The 20,451-nt window shown below is 37.3% G+C and overlaps 1 protein-coding gene across 8 annotated transcripts in view; it reads left to right on the forward strand.

The window, feature by feature from the left end:
• The window catches only part of LOC115881742 (endothelin-converting enzyme homolog), a 95,655-nt gene that overhangs the window by 39,376 nt on the left and 35,828 nt on the right, over window positions 1-20,451 (forward strand). For 7 of the 8 annotated variants that reach the window (XM_030899373.1, XM_030899371.1, XM_030899372.1 and 4 more), the window contains one exon: window positions 14,662-14,893. In XM_030899373.1, coding sequence (XP_030755233.1) covers window positions 14,662-14,893 — 232 coding nt within the window. Of the gene's footprint in view, window positions 1-14,661; window positions 14,894-19,278; window positions 19,450-20,451 lie in introns of all 8 variants that reach the window. The other variant, XM_030899369.1, reaches the window with a different exon arrangement.

The raw sequence follows: 20,451 nt of genomic DNA on the forward strand, positions 1-20,451 counted from the left end.
TGCAAGCACAACAGCGGACGGAGGTCGAGATATTATGTGGCATGTATGTTTCAGTACTTACTTATTAAGTTTCAATATTTAGGTATATATTTATTCTGAAAAATTTTCAGAATAATATTTTAAGATTTATAAAAATGTATACAGGGTGTTTTGAAAAATCTGGTCATTGATTAATCACGATCCTGCTTAAAGCCCTTGACGTAAGCTGATTTTTGAAAACAGTTGACTTTAGTGTGTAGAGGTTCGATAAGAAGGGATTTTTCGAAACTCGAATTCTAAGGGAATTCAGAAACTACTGAAATATTAGAATATTTTTTATTTAAAAACCGGTGAGTTTTCAAAACTCTTAAAACACGTATATTTTAATATGTTGTTTTTACATATTTTAAGATTTTTTAAAAAAATATATACAGGGGTGTTTCATAAAATATGACCATTGAGTAATCACTATTCTGCTTAAACTGCTGGACGTTTAAAGCTGATTTTTGCAAACGGATTGACTGTGGGGTTGAGGTTCGATAAGGAGGGGTTTCTCGAATCTCAAATTCAACAGGGTGAAAACGCCCTCAATTATTACAATATTTGTTATTTAAAAACGGTTAGTCTTTCGGGAAAACGCCTGGACACGCATAATTTATTTTGTTTTTTACATATTTTGAAATTTTTAAAAAAAATCATACAGGGTGTTCCAAAAAAGTTGAGTAATTGATTAACGACGATTCTGTTTAAACTGCTCGACGTTAGAAAGCTTATTTTTAACCAAATGTGAGAAAATTTTATCCAGTTTGTTATTTAATGGAAATTCTTGTTTCTGCTTTATCATCACCATTAGTCATTAAATTCGACGCGAACGAAGTCGCGGGTACACGCTAGTTTAAGTGTAAAATTAATTCGAACTCCTAGTGTGTAGTTGGTTTACACTTATGAAGAATATACTACACATTTTCTTATATTGCTATTTTTGACCGCAAATGGTAAAATCATAACGCTAAGAGCTTCTCGCCCGTCGAGTGAATGCACCCTGTACACTGCTACGCAATTCGGGGATCTACGCGGATCGAGGGGCAGGGCGTAGGTGTATACTATAGACGAGTGGCCGAATTTTGGCTTTTTATATCGCAATTTGTAAACAGCTTATTTGTAAACAACCACCGTTTTAGAGAGGTATTTAATAACAATCGATAATTAGAAATGTTTTGACACCCTGGAAATACTACCACCGAGCACGTCATTATAACTTGCAACTGCGTTAATACGCCTGGCGATGACCGTCTCATACTCTTTCAGATATTTAGCAGTAAAATAAAGAAACCTGTTATTTTTAAGCTATTATTTTAAGCTGTTTTTTATAAATAACTATAACAGTTTCAACTGTTATCTAAAAATAACAGTTTTGCCCATCACTATTGTACGCCAACTCAAACCATCGAGTCCACACGCCAGCTTCGGAATGGCTAATCGTGCAATGTTGTTGTTTAGCAGGGCTTCTCTCAGTTCAATCAGGGTCTTCCAGAGATTGAGATAAGTCGGCTTACTCGGGGACCATTCCTTGGTGACCAGGTAGAAGATGTGCCTTGCTTGACCATGTGCATTGTCGGTTAGCCTCAAGACGCTTCCAACCTCTGGATCCTGTCGGCGTAGTTCTCCGACACGCCCAAACTTCTCATTGAACGTCGCAGCGATTCCTCTGGACATCCGCAAATCTCGAGCCACACAATGAGCGAGCGAATAATCAGGAGGCACGGAAAAGAGGTCTCGTTGATCTTCTTTGGTTACACCATAGCGAGCCTTCTCACTGCTGTTGTATCGGGCCATGAAATCGTCAAAGGACATCTCCGAATCAGGGGGATCAAAGCTGCAGGTTCTCACGGTCCCAGCACGATCTTCTATTTCGCCTTGGTAGGGGCTCAAACGGTTGAAATGGACTACCCTCGGTTTTCCTTTTGGCAATTTTCTGATACGGTATACGACGTCATTAATTCTATCCATGACTTCGTATGGCCCTTCCCACGAGGATTGTAGCTTCGGAGATAACCCACGACGTCTCTGCGGGTTATATAGCCACACCAACTTCCCTGGTTGGTATCCTCCATGCTCAGCTTGAATGTCGTAGTGTTCCTTCATTCGGTCACTAGCACTTTGAATATTTAGGCGGACTCTCTGATGAATGTCGTCCATCCTTTGACGTAGTGTGTGGACATAATCTTCTCCGGCGACTTCTCCCGGTCGGCAACCAAATTTCAGATCACAGGGTAGGCGCACTTCCCGTCCCATAACGATGCTGGCTGGAGTTTGCCCTGTAGATTCTTGGACGGATGAACGGTAGGCCAACAGGAACAGGTGAAGAAATTTGTCCCAGTCTCTTTGGTGGTCAGAGACTATTTTGGCCAGATAACGGTTGATAGTTCTGTTCATGCGTTCAACCATCCCATCGGATTGTGGATGTAGAGCAGTCGTCCTGGTCTTTCGGATGTTCAGGATTTCACAGACGCCTTGGAACAGATTGGATTCAAAGTTTCTTCCCTGATCTGAATGAAGCTCCATGGGAACACCAAACCTGCAGATCCATTCTTTAACAAGGGCATCAGCAACGGTGGACGCTTCTTGATTTGGCAACGCGTAGGCCTCGACTCATTTGCTGAAGTAATCCATTAGTAGTTATTAGTCCATTATTAGTACCACAATGTATTTGTTGCCATCGTTCGTCTCCGGAAAAGGACAAGCCACGTCGATCGGTATTCGTTCGAAGGGACTGCCAACATTGTACTGGCGCATAGGGGCTTTACCACGCTTTTATGGCCCATTGAGGGCTGCGCAAGTGTCACATTTCTTATACCAGGCCCTCACATCTTCTTTGCAGTTCACCCAGTAGAACCGTTCACGCAGCTTGCCAAGTGTCTTGGTAACACCAAGATGTCCACCGCTGGTTCCATTGTGAACTTCCTCCAAGACTTCTGGGACCCTCTTCTTTGGAATGACGATTTGCCTTCTCTCTTCTTGTCCCTCCGGTCGCTCGATCACACGGCGAAGTAGTCCGTTATCTATTACCAAGGAATTCCACTGGGCCCAGTACGACTTTACGTTCGGCGAATATCTGCAAACTTCTTCCCACGTTGGTCTTTGGCCTGTGTTTTCCAGTTAATTACTAAACCTAATTCTGGGTCACTGGTTTGGTCATTTGCAAGATCTCGGGTTGCCAACTATCATTAACCACAGTTGTTCTTAGGAGTTTCACTTCTTTCTCTTCTGCTCGGGAACAATGCTTACAGTCCTTAGCGCAAGGTCTTCTGGAAAGTGCGTCGGCATTCCGATGGATTGCCCCAGCTCGATGTTCTGTGTCGTAGTCAAATTCTTGTAATCGTTCAATCCATCTAGCTACCTGCCCTTCAGGATTCTTAAACTGCAACAGCCAATTCAAAGCAGCATGGTCTGTTCTTAACAAGAACTTTCTTCCATAGAGATACTTGTAGAAGTGTTCCACTGCTTTAACTACTGCTAGTAATTCTCGTCTGGTTACACAGTAGTTCCTTTCCGGTTTTGACAAGGTCTTACTAAAATAACCAATGACTTTTTCTTGACCATGCTGGATCTGAGACAGAACAGCGCCTAACGCAACATTGCTAGCGTCGGTATCCAATATAAAGTTTCCGTTGCCAAGAGGGTAGCTAAGTATGGGCGCACTAGTCAGGGCTTTCTTCAATTTTCGGAATGCCTCGTCAGAATCTGAGTCCCAAGAGAAACGCCTCTCGCCTTCGGTAAGTCTGGTCAATGGTTTTGCGATGGTGGCGTAACCTTGTACATAGCGGCGATAGTATGTGCATAGTCCCAAAAAGCTTCGTAGTTCATGTTTGTCTTTGGGTATCGGCCACTCTTCCACTGTCTTGGTCTTCTGTGGATCTACCGCAACTCCCTGGGAGGAGACTACATGGCCCAAGTAGTGTGTACCTTTTCTTGACACAGATGACATTTCTTGGGGCTAAGTTTCAAACCAGAGCTCCCTAGTCGCTTGAAAACTTCTTCCAAATTCTTCAGATGATCGTCAAAGGATTTCCCAACCACTATGATGTCATCCAGGTACACGAAACAGGTAGTCCAGGATAGTCCCTTTAACACAGACTCCATTAGTCTCTTAAAGGTAGCTGGCGCGTTGCACAATCCAAAAGGCATGACAGTAAATTGCCACAGTCCGGAGCCCACCGAGAACGCTGTTTCCTCTCTGTCTTGGCGCCATGTCGACTTGCCAATATCTTCAGATCCAAAGTAGAGAATATCGTCGACCCCGCCAGCGTGTCTAGAGTATCGTCTATCCTCGGCAGGGGATAGCTATCCTTCTTTGTAACATTATTGAGCTGCCGATAATCAACACAGAACGTGGTGGTACCGTCTTTCTTCTTTACTAGTACTACCGGCGATGTCCACGGGCTGTTAGATGGTTCGATGACACCCTCTTCTTTCATTTCTCGAAGGATTTTGTCAGCTTCTTCACGTTTGGCGAGCGGCAGTCTACTCGGATTTTGTTTGATTGGTCGTGCATCTCCGGTGTCAATTTTATGTTGTACTAAATTGGTACGACCTCTATGTCCTGCTTCTCCTTTATCAAACACATCTTGATACTTGATTATCAGGTTTCTCAATTTTCTACTATCTTCGGGAAATAATCCCTTAACGTTTACTAACTCCTTAACCATTTTGTCCGGAATTTTTGAAATCGAAACTTTGGAGGCTTCCACGCTTCGAATGACTGAGGAGGCCGAACAACAGTACCCTAACAGGGTTCCCTTCTTCAAGGATACAGAATGATAATTCGTGTTCATTACTCTTACCGGTACAGACTTCTTCGCTCGTAGCAGGGGTTTTCCAACAGCGACCCCTCGTCCTATTTCGCTGTCATGGTTCCTTGGCTCCAACAGAATAATACTCCCATTATTCGTTTTACCTTCCAGGCGACCATCCAAAAATATCTCACAGCGCTCAGGGATCGAAACATCTTCTGCTACTACCACGCGAAGCGTCTCCTCACATTTTCGATGTAGAACCACTTCTTCTTCATTTATTTTCAAAATTTCTTGTTTGAGGTTTAGTTCAAAACCTCTAGTGGTCACGATGTCCATTCCGAGAATAAGTTCATCTTCGATGTCTGCTACTAACACTCGATGATTAAAACAGGTGCTTCCGATAACAAAATTAAGATCTACCTCTCCATGGATGAGAGCGCAGCTTCCTGTAGCTGTACGTAGTCGCCATTGTGTTGTTTTAATCCTTTTTGATGTTTTAAGGATATCCGGCCTGATGATCGTTTTGGTCGCACCCGTATCCAACAGCATGGTCCGTAACTCTCCATCCACGAAACTAGCCACAAAAATGCTGTTGAACTTGTGTTGTAGCGATGCGACTTGAACAGTTTTCGTTGGAACCTGTTGGGTACTGCTCCATATGTGTCCCTTTGATTCGACACTTGGCGAAACCGAGTCCACGTCTTTTTCTTGACAGTGACTTCTTACGTGTCCTGCCTGGCCGCAATTCCAGCAACAAGTCGGTCCTTTCTTGCCCATGTACTCCTCCATGACTTTCCGTACAATGCTTTCCACGGATTTGTCGGAACATTGGTTGACCGCCCGTACTCTCACTAGAGACCGAGAACTGTTTCGCGGCCTCAAATTCTAGGGCACGTGCTAAAGCATCCACCAAGCGCGTTGGGTGGGCTAGAAGAAGCGCTTGCCTTGTCTCCCTGTCACGTAAGCCATCGGAGAATGTCTGTACTGCCAACCGCTCCATAACATTCTCGGGCGTAGCAGGATACGCAAGGCGAACCAGGCGGGCTACGTCGGCTTCAAACTCCTGCAGAGACTCATTTGACTTTTGAATGCGATTTTTTAGCTGTGAATGATAGACATGTTCCAAATGAGCTTGGCCGTACCTCATTTCTAAATGTCGTACCAATTGCTGATAATCTCCCTGTTCCGATGGTGACAGTGTCTGCAGGATATCAGTCGCATCTCCTCGCAGTGCGACAGTCAAAGCGGTAGCCTTTTCAGCGATTGTCCATCCGTTCGCTCTCGCAGCGGCCTCAAACTGGCAAAAATAATTGGCCCAAGCGGTTTTTCCGTCAAACTGTGGAGGCTTAATAACTGACTTTGAGATATACTTATTTTCGACTAGTTTCGGTGCCTCCGATGTTTCTTGACATTTTGGTGAATTGGCCTTTTCTATTTCTTGTTTTAAAATTTCGATTTTTTTATTTACATCGTCCTCAATTTGTGTTATTTTGTCTTGTGTATCTGTTATCTTCTCTTCTAATTCCCTGGAATTTTCTGTTATCTTTTCTTCTAAATTAAGTATTTTATTATTAAAGCTGGCCTGTATGTCTTTAGAATTTTCTGCGATCTTATCTTCTAAAATATTAATTAAATCCTGGGAATTTTTCATCATTTTATCTTCTAAATTATTCAAATTGCCGTTTAAATTGTCTTGCAAATTTTTCAATGACGAGTCAAGGTCACCTTCCAGCTCGAAGTAAAATGTGTCAGGATCCTCACCTTCCTCCACCAAAACGTCTCTCAGTCTAGCTTGCAAAATGCTTTTCTTTCCATCTGTCTCGCACTCTCTCTTCCAATATGCATTTCAGTTCGGACACTTTCCAAGTCTTTCAACAATTTTTTCAAGCCATTTTCAGTCTTTTTATTTTTCTAGTCTATCACACACGCCACACTTGACACCAATTGTTACGTTTTTCGTCGGTTCCGTGTGGATAGAAAGTCACAATTTATTTAAACACTATTTATTTAACACTAATTTACAAAAACAATAACGATAAAAGACTTATAGAACTATTTACAAACGATTTATAACTAAGAATTTATTTTGAATTTTTGCGCGTCAACTGCACTGGTATATTTATAACTGCCCTCTCTAGGCCACTGCCGCCGGCTTTTATACCTACAGCAAAAGAAATCTAGAATAGTCCAAAGATCGTTAGGCGCATAGAGAAGGTTTTCGAATGTTCTCGTATGTACGCGTCCATTCTAGTGGGTCTCGATTCTTCTCGAACGAATGAATCATTGCGGTGTCTATGCGATGTTAAGGTCATCCGAGGGCGGGCCATATTGTGAGGTTAGGTCGAGTCCACACCGGCTCGCAACAGTATATTATATGTATTTTAAAAGTTATTTTAAAAATTTATTATTTTCAGTTCTACTGTGTTTTAATTTATCTCGAAAAAATAATATTTACCACTTACCCCTTTTCGTATTTCCGCTCTTTAATTAGGGTTATTTTTTTATAAGTTTTATGTAAATTTTTAGTAACTGACGTTTAGAGGTTGATCTCGCTAAAATTATCATCGATTGTCATTCCCCAGTTGTATTTGACGACGTTTCTTTTCGATCATACGGTATAATATGAATTGCATGATATTTAATCAATTCTAAAGCCATTATGATAGATCAAGTTAAAGGCTAGAAAAAAATCTACAATAATAATTAATGGTAATTGAAATTATTATCAGTTATTAAAAAGGATTCAAAAAATACTTTTATTCGATATACAGAGTGAGTCTTAAATAAGTGCAGATATTTTCAGGGCTTAGATCTCGATAAAAGAAACATGTTTTCGTTTTCTCGTTACTGTTTTTCAAATAAGTCCAAACAAAATACCGAGATATTTTTTTTCCATAACAAGGGGCCGTCCTCTGCCGGAAACACTGCGACCTGTGAGTCCTATTATGTTTGTCCCCCTTCTATATCTGCACCCATTCTCCTATCCCTGTGCCCTGCACTAGCTTATAGGTCCTTGATAGGATGGGAGCATAGTTCCTCCGGTTCTAGCCTAGCTTTCCCAAATAAAAAGTGTCGCTTGCGATCGAGAACCTCGCATTGACATATTATGTGCTCCGCTGTTTCAGGATCTTTATCGCAGAGTCTGCAGCAAAGACTTCCTTGATACAGGTTGAGCTTGTTCAGGTATCTAACACTTGACAGCCATGTGTCCTGTCAAGAGGCCTGTTATAATCCGCACTTTATTCCTGCTAAGCGTTAGCAGTACTTTTGCGGATTTAGAGCTAGGTTCTTGGATAAAAGCCTTGCTATGCCTGTGCCCCTGTCTGTTTCTCCAATGGATATTGTGCTTTTCCCTGATCCAGAGTTTTAGTGCACTACGGGCCATACATTTGGGTATTCCCAGTACTGGCTCTGCACCAAGATAGGATGCCGATGATCCCTGCCTAGCTAGCTCATCGGCTTTTTCGTTGCCTTAGATGCCGCCGTGGCCCGGCACCCAGAATAATTTAATTCTGTTGCTCCGTGCCAGAGCTCCCAGTTCACCCAGGCATTCCCAGAGGTCGGTCAAGTTTGCCCCCCGTACTAGAGGAAATTCAAAAAGAGATATACCACTATTTTGCACACATTTTGCACAATTTTGCACACCATAAATGATATTTTGCACATTTACCTAAGAGAAACTAGAGCCGTTTTTTAAACGGGGGGCAAACTTGACCGTTCCCCCCCCCCCATTTGTTACGAAATTGATTTGTTTCTATGTACATCGATTCCGCTAATTTTGCACAATTTTACACACCTATTTTTAAATTTTGCGCACCCTCCTGACGAAAGTTATAAGGGGTTGAAAATTTGAAATTTCCTCCCCATCTGTGACTAAATTGAATTTTGTTTATATCAAACGAATGGGCTAATTTTGCACAATTTTGCACACCAGTTTTTGAATTTTGCACATTCTCCTGACTAAAGTTATGCGGGTTTGAAAATTTGCAATTTCCCCCGATCTGCTACAAAATTGAATTTCGTTTATATCAAACAAATCGGCTAATTTTGCACAATTTTGCACACCTATTTTAGAATTTTGCTCACCTTCCTAACGAAAGTTATGAGGGTTTGAAAATTTGCAATTTCCCCCTCATCTGCTAAGAAATTGAATTTTGTTTATATCAAACGCATCGGCTAATTTTGCACAATTTTGTACACCTATTTTAGAATTTTGCACACCTTCCTGACGAAAGTTATGAGGTTTTGAAAGTTTGCAATTTCCCCCCCATCTGCTACGAAATTGACTTTTGTTTATATCAAACGAATCGGCTAATTTTGCACAATTTTGCACAGCTACTTTCGAATTTTGCACACTCTCCTGACAAAAGTTATAAGGGTTTGAATATCTGAAATTTGTCCCATTGGGTGTGAATTGTCTCATTTAAAAAACATAAGTATGAGTCATATTTGAAAATGACAGATCTCAGCGACGCGACGTGGAAAACTGTACGGAACCCAGACTTCACCTTTTCGATAAGTTATAGGATAACCGAGATATGAGGGTTGTCGAAAAATGCAAAATTTTCAAATTTGCCAGGTATTTCAGGAAGTAAGAGGGCTAGGACAAATCTGTGTGTAGAATCTTTAGTTTCATAAATGTTCTTCTATGAAAGCTATAAATTATCGAAAAGGTGAAATCTAAGTTCCGTGCAGCTTTTCACGTCACTGAGATCTATCATTTTCGAAATATGACTCATACTTATGTATTTTTAAGTGGGACATTTCACACACAATGGGACAAATTTCAAATATTCAAACTCTCATAACTTTTGTCAGGAGAGTGTGCAAAATTCTAAAATAGCTGTGCAAAATTGTGCAAAATTAGCCGATTCGTTTGATATACACAAAATTCAATTTCGTGACAGATGGGGGGAAATTGCAAATTTTCAAACCTTCATAACTTTAATCAGGATGGTGTGCAAAATTCAAAAACAGGTGTGCAAAATTGTGCAAAATTAGCCGATTCGTTTGATATACACAAAATTCAATTTCGTGACAGATGGGGGGGAAATTTCAAATTTTCAACCGCTTAGAACTTTCGTCAGATGGGTGTGCAAAATTCAAAAACAGGTGTGCAAAATTGTGCAAAATTAGCTGAATTGATGTACATATAAATAAATCAATTTCTTAACAAATGGGGGGAACGGTCAAGTTTGCCTCCCGTTTAAAAAACGGCCCTGGTTTCTCTTAAGTAAGTGTGCAAAATGTGTGCAAAATAGTGGTATATTTATTTTTGAATTTCCTCTAATACGGGGGGCAAACTTGACTGACCTCATTCCCAGACGAGTCTCGACGATTTCAAATAAGTCCAAAATACCGAGATATTTTACTTTGAAAATTTAAAAAAGAAACTATTTTTTTGCTTAAATTTGGGAAACCACTGGATATTTTCTGGGTTTTCTTTCATGTAAATTTAATCTACTACCTATGTTGTCATATTATAAAGATATTATGTTTTTTAACTGAAAATTAAAAAAAAATCCAAAACATTTTTCAAATTTTTTTTCGCGAAAGAAAAACTCATAGAGGTGTTTCTGGGGTTGAAATATACTACCCCTAAAAATATTTGCTTTTATTTAAGATTCACCCTGTATAAATGAGCAAAAAAGAGTCTCTCTAATTAGATATTGTTTTTATCAGCATTTATTAATAAAATAAATTAAATACAGCTCAAGAGCAGAACTTAATTTTAGCACTGCCATAAATAATATTACATATAAAATAAATAATTGATATTACTTTTGCATCAATCCATAATATGCATTAATTAACTGAGTAGAGTAATACGAATATGTGTCATATAATGGTTTGATCAAAATACAATGTATATCTTTATTAGAGTGCAATATGGTTAACATATGCTATATACTGGATCGATATTTTCTGCAATGGTTTATTATAATAGCAAACATTATCCGAGGATGTTACTGGTTAATATTAAAAAGTAGCATTTATTTTCTTAATATTTAAATAATGTGCATATTGATATTTTTTGTGCATTATAATAAGTACACTCACCTTAAAATGTTGATGTATTTTAAAGTTTTATATGTATATTGTGTTCTAGTGAATCGATTTTGATGAATTTTTAAGCAATTTGTAGCTAAATTATTTGACTTTTTAGTAGCTCTTCCTAAATTAAAACTGAAAGTTCTCATCTGTCAATTATACGAGGGAAAACAAAATGTTAAAATTTTGGTGAAAGTTTGAAACACCCTGTAGAATTTGTTAACAAAGCAAGGAATTTAAAAATCGCTTTATCATCTAGGTACATCTTTTCACGATAGTTTGTTTTTTGGTCTATCTCAATAGCTTTATTTTATTTTGAGATATTCGTTTTTGAAGATAACACTAACATTTTTTCGTAATTTCTTAATTATTTTATTAAATAATTAAGAAATTATGAAATAAAATTTAAATTATTAAATAATTAAAAACATGCCTTTGCTTTTGTTACCTTCATCGAAAAATCGTATTATTGTGATCTGTTGAACAGTCTAGCAGAGATGGGTTCAGTAACTTTTAGAAAAAAACTTTTTTAATAGCAAGCTTTTATTTAAATACATTATAAAGAAAAAAATAAACTTTTTCTTTAAAACTTTTATTATGAACTTATAACGTCATTACACAATTTTAATATTATATAAAAGCTTGTCGCAAGATTTGAGTGTACAGGGTGGACCATTTTGGTTGTTTCTATAGGGTATCTAGGAAACCGTGAGAAATATTCAAATTTTGATACTGCAGTCTCGGGCTCTTTTTTAGAAAAAATTACAATGGCGCAAACGGATCGTGGCTATCTTGATCGGTTTCGAAGCTACAGGGCGATTTTCAAATTTTGTACTTTTTGAAGATGTTCGATAGTTTGTTTATTTCAGCAACCACGGAAAAATGAATTATACATTCTAAAGGCACTTTTCTGTGTAGAATGCAGTGGCGTAGTCAGACTTTTTTCGAAAAAAATATTTTTTGAGATATTAACTACATATACTTATGTTTTTTTTAAATAGGACCCCCTGTATATTTTAAAATTTTCTTATTCAGCTTGGCATGGGCTTCTCGAAAATATATAACACTCTATATTTATTTTCACTATTAACCTCAACATTTCAAATTTTTCTTAAAATATCCACTTAGTGTATAGTAGACCTCGCCGAGGGTCAAAGTAAACGGTTGTCATGATGATCGGAACATACCGTTGATGGACGCGGGACATTTCATTTCAATAGATTGAAGTGTGTGTATTTTAAATAATAAAAAAATGAGTAAATTTGAAAATTTTGAGAAATATAATATGTTAGAATGTTATATTGAGTCTAACAAACATAAGCAAATGGCAGCTGATTTATATTTTGAGCGGTATCCAGAGCGCGAACAACCAAACCCAGCCATTTTTAAAAGGTTAGAAGATAGTTTAATCAATTTTGGATCTTTTCAAAAACCGGGCCTGAAAAATTATCAGAAAGAAGATGAATAAAATCAATTAATGTCTTCGAAGCCGTAACACTAGATTAACTAAATAGTAACATCTAACATCAAGTAGAGCTATTGAAATTCTGTTGGCGGCGCGCGGCGGCGTGTGGAGACAGTACCAACTCTGTCTAGATAATAATGGGCAGCAGTCTGAACATTTAATGTAGTCTTTGTGTTTTTATTTTTTTTATATTAACTGAGAAGCCCGATTGAAGTAACCTCTTCAGTTTATATTAAAATATGTTTTTTTGTTTCTGTCACACTTATTTTTTATTTGCTTGGTATTGTTCCATTTTATTTAATTCCGAGGACAATAATATATTGATTTTCTTCATCTTTTTTCTGATAATTTTTTGGGACGCAGTTTTTGAAAAGATCCAAAATTGATTAAACTATCTTCTAACCTTTTAAAAATGGCTGGGTTTGGGTGCTCGCGCTCTGGATACCGCTCAAAATATAAATCAGCTGCCATTTGCTTATGTTTGTTAGACTCAATATAACATTCTAACATATTATATTCCTCAAAATTTTCAAATTTACTCATTTTTTTATTATTTAAAATACACACACTTCAATCTGTTGAAATGAAATGTTCCGCATCCATCAAAGGTATGTTCCGATCACCATGACAACCGTTTACTTTGTTCCTCGGCGCGGCCTACTATCCACTAAGTGGATATTTTAAGAAAAATTTGAAATGTTGAGGTTAATAGTGAAAATAAATATAGAGAGTTATATATTTTCGAGAAGCCCATGCCAAGCTGAATAAGAAAATTTAAAAATATACAGGGGGTTCTATTTAAAAAACATAAGTATAGGTAGTTAATATTTCAAAAAATATTTTTTTCGAAAAAAGTCTGACTACGCCACTGCATTCCACACAGAAAAGTGCCTTTAGAATGTATAATTCATTTTTCCGTGGTTGGCTGAAATAAACAAACTATCGAACATCTTCAAAAAGTACAAAATTTGAGAATCCCCCTGTAGCTTCGAAACCGATCAAGATAGCCACGATCCTTTTGCGCCATTGTAATTTTTTCAAAAAAAGAACCCGAGATTGCAGTATCAAAATTTGAATATTTCTCACGGTTTCCTAGATGCCCTATAGAAACAACCAAAATGGTCCACCCTGTACAGTTGCAATCATAAAAATCTCGTACGACAACTTTATCTTATAATTTCTGGTGTAGTGGTCTATCATAACACAAACTTTGAAAATGAGACAGGGTAGACACAGGTTTTAGTTAATTTACTTGTTTATCGATGTAGAGGAATCTAGCGACAAGCTTTTATATCATTATAATATTTTTATAATGCGCCATTGTAATTTTTTCAAAAAAAGAACCCGAGACTGCAGTATCAAAATTTGAATATTTCTCACGGTTTCCTAGATGCCCTATAGAAACAACCAAAATGGTCCACCCTGTACAGTTGCAATCATAAAAATCTGGTACGACAACTTTATCTTATAATTTCTGGTCTAGTGGTCTATCATAACACAAACTTTGAAAATGAGACAGGGTAGACACAGGTTTTAGTTAATTTACTTGTTTATCGATGTAGAGGAATCTCGCGACAAGCTTTTATATCATTATAATATTTAAAATTGTGTAATGACGTTATAAGTTCATAATAAAAGTTTTAAAGAAAAAGTTTATTTTTTTCTTTTTAGTGTATTTAAATAAAAGCTTGTTTTTAAAAAAGTTTTTTTTTCTAAAATTTATTTTCTACTTTTTAGTTAACCTGGTTTCTCAGTGCCACACTTAAACTCAATTTTTTTTCTTAAATAACTTCCTATGGGCATCCTAATAATATGTATATCGATTTTCATTAAAAAAGGAGAACTTAAAAAAAACGACAGCTGTCAAATTTGACAGTTCAAATGTGAGACAAATAAAATGAAAACCGACTATGGGGTAGGGGGTAGGGGCCATCCAATATATTGATTTTTATCAAAATCGGACAACTTTGAAAATTTTTTGACAGCTGTCAAATTTGACAGCTCAGTTTTTTTTCTTTCATTGTAGCCCATGGCCATCCTATATATCGATTTTTATCAAAATCGGAAAACTTTGAAATTTTTTTGACAGCTGTCAAATTTGACAGCTCAAAATTTTTTTGGAAAAAAAGAAACCAAATTCTAATTATTTTCTAAACCTAATTTATTTAAAAACTAATTTTCTATATCATTTTTTTCCGTGATTTTTTTGATATTTAAATAATTAATTATTCTGCTATTCGAGGACGAAACGAATCAAACAAATCAGAGATCATTAAAATCGGCCCAGCCGTTCTTGAATTAATTAATTATATTATTTAATTTAATTGATTAATTAATTATATTACTTATTATCTTTTGTTTTATTTCCAGATAGCGCAACTGAAATTCGAAGCGGAACAGCCTTGCCTGAACTCATCCTGTGTCCACGTAGCCAGCCACGTTCTGGAAGCCATGGACCTCTCTATCGATCCTTGCGAAGATTTCTACTCGTATTCTTGCAACGGATGGGTCAAGGCCAATCCCATACCGGACGGCAAAAGCAATTGGGGAACTTTTATGAAACTGGAACAGCAGAATTGGCTAGTGATTAAGCAGGTTTTGGGTAGGTAAACATTGGAAGATGCCTTTAAAATACATTTCAGGAAGGTATACTTTTTTCGTGTAATCTAATATTTTACATTGTTTCTTCAATACTAGCATTTAAAACCAAATGATTGCCTGAAACAACTACAAACCCCCGTACACAGGAATTTAGAGGGTTGTCACTTATTTAGCGATTTCTTCTGTAGATAGGTATTATATTTTATGATCGAGTCATTTAATTCCTACTTGTGTGACTGTAATATTTTTGGCGCAACTAGGTCGCGATTTTGGCGATATATTCATATACAGAGTATCCAAATATTCCGTGGACGTAGAACTACTAGAATGTAGAATGTAGATTGTTTAGAAGGGGAGTTAATCACCGCGACCTTACAGATCTATTGTGTGTTCCCCTCTCTTGAGTTATAACGAGTTATAACTCATCATACAGTCTCAGGGCTTTAACAAAAGCCAGTCTCTGAGACGGCTCCACAGAGGCCAGCTCTCCATCCTCGACATCAGCCATACCAAAGTTCATGGCACGAATGGTCGTCGTCTCGGCGCACTCAGTGGTAAGGTGTTCTGGTGTTTCCCCATTTTCCCCACAGAATCTGCATTCGCCGTTGTTTCTCAGCTTCAGCCTACTGAGGTGTTCGTTGAGGAGACAGTGTCCTGTTAGAAACCCCGTGACAATCCGAAGATTGTTTTTACTTAAATCAAGGAAAATCTTTGATTTTTTTCGGTCGTAAGTTCTGGGGAACTTTTTCGAATGTCTTAGACCGTTGGAGGACACCCATTCCAAGTTACGGATGGAGGCTTCCAGATTCTTCAGTTCCACTTTCAGTTGGTTCCCGTTTGGAAAACAGAACGGTTCTGGTCCAGTTAGTGGAGTGTTCGCTCCTTTCCTAGCTGGATCATTTGCTTTTTCATTGCCTTCTATCCCTTGGTGAGCAGGCACCCAGAGTCTTTTTGGTGAGCAGGCACCCTGAGGACTTTATTTTCTTTGCCTAATTTGTTGAGTTTCTCTAGGCATTCATTAACCAACTTCGAATTGATGGTTACTGAGTTGATCGTGTTAAGTGCTGCTTGACTATCGGATAGGATGGAAATTTCCTGTTTTCGATAGTTTCTACCTAAGATAAATTGTACGCATCTTTCGATAACGTAAATTTCTGCCCGAGGGATACTAGGGTAGGTGCCCATTGGTTAGGAGTATTTAGTTTTCGGCCCAAATACTCCTATCCCTGTCCCTGCTTTGGTTTTAGAAGCATCAGTATACCACGTTATGGTATGGTCTTTTATATGCTGAGTAAGCGTTTCTTCCTTCCAATCCAGAACTATTATGTATTTTTGAAATCAAAATAAGTTAATTGGACACAATTTACCTCTATAGTACAAAAGCGCTTAGTTTGTTCGCTAGAGGATATCAAATTTAAAAATATAAACACAATTTTTCAGATATTTTACATCAGTTACACAGATTTTTTTATCGTAAAATAGGGGCCATTTTACGATAAAAAAATCTGTCGTCGCGTCGGTTGAATTGGAAAATATTTATACTAAAATTTATGTAGGGGTGGGGGTAGTTTTCACCCTTCCCGTACCTTTTCTTGATTTTTCTGAAAGCCAAATGTTAAAGCACTTGCCAAAACATAGACACCCAAAATCTCATTCAGATAGGAATAACGGTTCTTAAAATATCTGAAAAATTGTGTTTATATTTTTAAATTTGATATCCTCTAGCGAACAAACTTAGCGCTTTTGTATTATAGAGGTAAATTGTGTCCAATTAACTTATTTTGATTTCAAAAATACATAATAGTTCTGGATTGGAAGGAAGAAACGCTTACTCAGCATATAAAAGACCATACCATAACGTGGTATACTGATGCTTCTAAAACCAAAGCAGGGACAGGGATAGGAGTATTTGGGCCGAAAACTAAATACTCCTAACCAATGGGCACCTACCCTAGTATCCCTCGGGCAGAAATTTACGTTATCGAAAGATGCGTACAATTTATCTTAGGTAGAAACTATCGAAAACAGGAAATTTCCATCCTATCCGATAGTCAAGCAGCACTTAACACGATCAACTCAGTAACCATCAATTCGAAGTTGGTTAATGAATGCCTAGAGAAACTCAACAAATTAGGCAAAGAAAATAAAGTCCTCAGGGTGCCTGCTCACCAAAAGACTCTGGGTGCCTGCTCACCAAGGGATAGAAGGCAATGAAAAAGCAAATGATCCAGCTAGGAAAGGAGCGAACACTCCACTAACTGGACCAGAACCGTTCTGTTTTCCAAACGGGAACCAACTGAAAGTGGAACTGAAGAATCTGGAAGACTCCATCCGTAACTTGGAATGGGTGTCCTCCAACGGTCTAAGACATTCGAAAAAGTTCCCCAGAACTTACGACAGAGAAAAATCAAAGGTTTTCCTTGATTTAAGTAAAAACAATCTTCGGATTGTCACGGGGTTTCTAACAGGACACTGTCTCCTCAACGAACACCTCAGTAGGCTGAAGCTGAGAAACAACGGCGAATGCAGATTCTGTGGGGAAAATGGGAAAACACCAGAACACCTTATCACTGAGTGCGCCGAGACGACGACCATTCGTGCCATGAACTTTGGTATGGCTGATGTCGAGGATGGAGAGCTGGCCTCTGTGGAGCCGTCTCAGATACTGGCTTTTGTTAAAGCCCTGAGACTGTATGATGAGTTATAACTCGTTATAACTCAAGAAATGGGAACACACAATAGATCTGTAAGGTCGCGGTGATTAACTCCCCTCCTAAACAATCTACATTCTACATTCTAGTAGTTCTACGTCCACGGAATATTGGGATACCCTGAATATATCGCCAAATCTAGGACTACATTTGTTGTCTCTTCTCGAAAAAAAATTTTGGAGAATTTATTTTTCCAAAGCAGACCTACAAAATACACAGGTGGATACACAACTATTTTGTGGACATAGAACAACTACGTATTTTTGGTTTGGTTTGGATCAAAGTAAGTTAATTGCACATAATTTACCTTTATACAAAAGTACTTCGTTTGTTCGTTAGGGGGCATCAATCAAAAATAAACCCGAACGATAATTAATGTACAAATTATTATTTTTTTTTAGCTTTTTATGAAGCTTATTGTCAAATATAATTTGCGATACTAACATAAAATTTCATATTTTCGCCAATTAGATTATTAGAGCATAATAGATTTTATGCGCCTCCATAGCTTGATGTGAACAAAAACATTTTCTGGAAGTCAGCTTTGAAATTTTTTTTCCTTAAAAAGTATGCACGGTGGCGTTTTTTTTACAAAAGACAAAAAAATGTAGTAAATACTAGAAGGACCATTTTTCGGACACTCAAAATCTCATTCAAATCGGAATAACGGTTCTTAAAATATCTGAAAAAATGTGTTTAATTTTTTTGAAATTAGATGCCGAAAATACGTAGTAGTTCTATGTCCACGGAATATTGGGACACCCTGTATTTAACAGTATTTTACTGGTTTATAGAAAGCACTGAAAATACATCAATGAATTTTCAAATCTTAAAAAAGGATTATATTAAGTTTGTAGTCAAATCAAACAGTAAATAAACAAACGGTTTGTTTACATTTTGATGACATATACAGATCTGGTCATCAGAACTGTGTGGTCTGGATTTTAACGTGTAAGACAGTGATGTCGACATAGCTTAATGTATTTAAATCAAATGTATTAAAAAGAGATAAAAGTTGGGTTGATACATTTCTTCTATGCGGTATTGCCGGATTTTGCCTCAAAATGTAAAACCGCACAAACTTTATTTTTCACAATAATTAGGGGTTACTCATTTTACTACAGCTGTAATCTACATATATAAAATGCTAATGTTTATCTGTGTCGTTTCTACTGAAGTAACGACTTGTTCTAGAAAGTTGCTTTTTTTCTGAAAGATAGCTAATTGGCTCTTCTAAAAACTGTCGTCGCCGGATTTTTTGTTTTTCATTTAATTAAACAAAAAATAAAAAAAAATTCCTGATGTTGTGGCGGATGCGCCAGGCTTCAACTAGTAGGTTATATTTAGCTTATATATATTATTTTCATTTCAGTAGCATACTTGAAAGATTTTCAAATATTTTATTTTTATTTTGTCTCTCTCGTCTCTGTCGCATGCATTAATATACAGACCACGCAGATGAAGTGACCAGGGCTAGTATGTTGGGTCAACAAAATAAATCAATGAATATTGATTAGTCTATCTTTTATACATGCATGTCTATCTTTGAAATCGTCTTGTTACAAAAGATAATCGAATATCTATATAGGTTTCCAAATTTTGCAAGTTAAAAAGGATAAGTTGGCCGGCTGGTACTAAATGGGCTGTGCTAAAACCGTATTTTATCCATTTACAGAACAACCCATAGAAACATTCAAGTCCAAGGCGGAGAAAAAGGCGAAAATCTATTACGAATCATGTCTGGATAGCAACGATACCGTAGAAAGCCGTGGAGCGGGACCTGTGCTCGAATTACTTAGAAAGTTAGGTGGTTGGAATATTAGCGAAAGTGGGTTTAGTCTTGCCAGTAAGTACTTTCCGATAAACCATAAGGCTGATACACAGTGTGTCAAAAAAATAGTGTATCTAACTTTGGTGGGTGATTCTACATATAAAAATAAAACAAAAAGTCCCTATGAACATATGCCCTAAAATGCTTCCTGAAGAAGTTACAGCCCTCGAAAAGTTAAATAAATAAAAATAATACTGTAAAACGGGGCTACTTCGGACAGTTGTTGAGGTTTTTTGTAAGTTTCTTGACCTAAGTGTGTTCAAATTCAACCAATATTTTTTGTGTGGGTTACTACATCCTTCCCCTGTGTCTAACTAAAAAAAATGTTAAACTTCCTTTTTCTAACGTATATATTTTTTTGTTTGAAGAGTGTCCGAAGTTATCCCCATAGGTGGGGTAACTGCGGACATGCCTTTAAAAATGTGTAAATTTGATGTTATACCAGTTAAAAGGAAACTTCGGACAAAAATATAAGTTTAAAAACAATGAAGTTCATTTTTTAATAAAAACTCAAAAAATTAATAACTTCAAACATTATTTAAGACATTTTTATTAAAAAAGATTGATTATTTCTCAAAATATCAGTCAAAAACTTTGCCTCTTCCTCGATACTCAGCACTGGTTGCCGTCCTGGATTCTTATCACGAATCCCCTTAACTTTATCCCCAACTGTGGATTTGGGAATCCTATAATACTCAGCCGCCTCTCTTAAGGTTTGTCGCTTGGCTTTGACATCTGCTACTGCTTGCTGTAACCTCTCTGGTGAATAATTTTGGTAGGGGCGACTCCCCAGTTGCTTTTTGTAACTTCGAACCATGTCCGTGGTCTGGATTTTAACGTGTAAAGACAGTGATGTCGACATAGCTTAATGTAATCCAAATGTATTAAAAGAGATAAAGTTGGGTTGATACATTTCTTCTATGGAAATATTGCTGGATTTTGCCTCAAAATGTAAAACCGCACAAACTTTATTTTTCACAATAATTAGGGGTTACTCATTTTACTACAGCTGTAATC

This window comes from Sitophilus oryzae, unplaced genomic scaffold (genome assembly GCF_002938485.1).
Source record: "Sitophilus oryzae breed Bouriz unplaced genomic scaffold, Soryzae_2.0 scaffold_172_pilon_pilon, whole genome shotgun sequence".
NCBI classification, from domain to species: Eukaryota; Metazoa; Arthropoda; class Insecta; order Coleoptera; family Curculionidae; genus Sitophilus; species Sitophilus oryzae.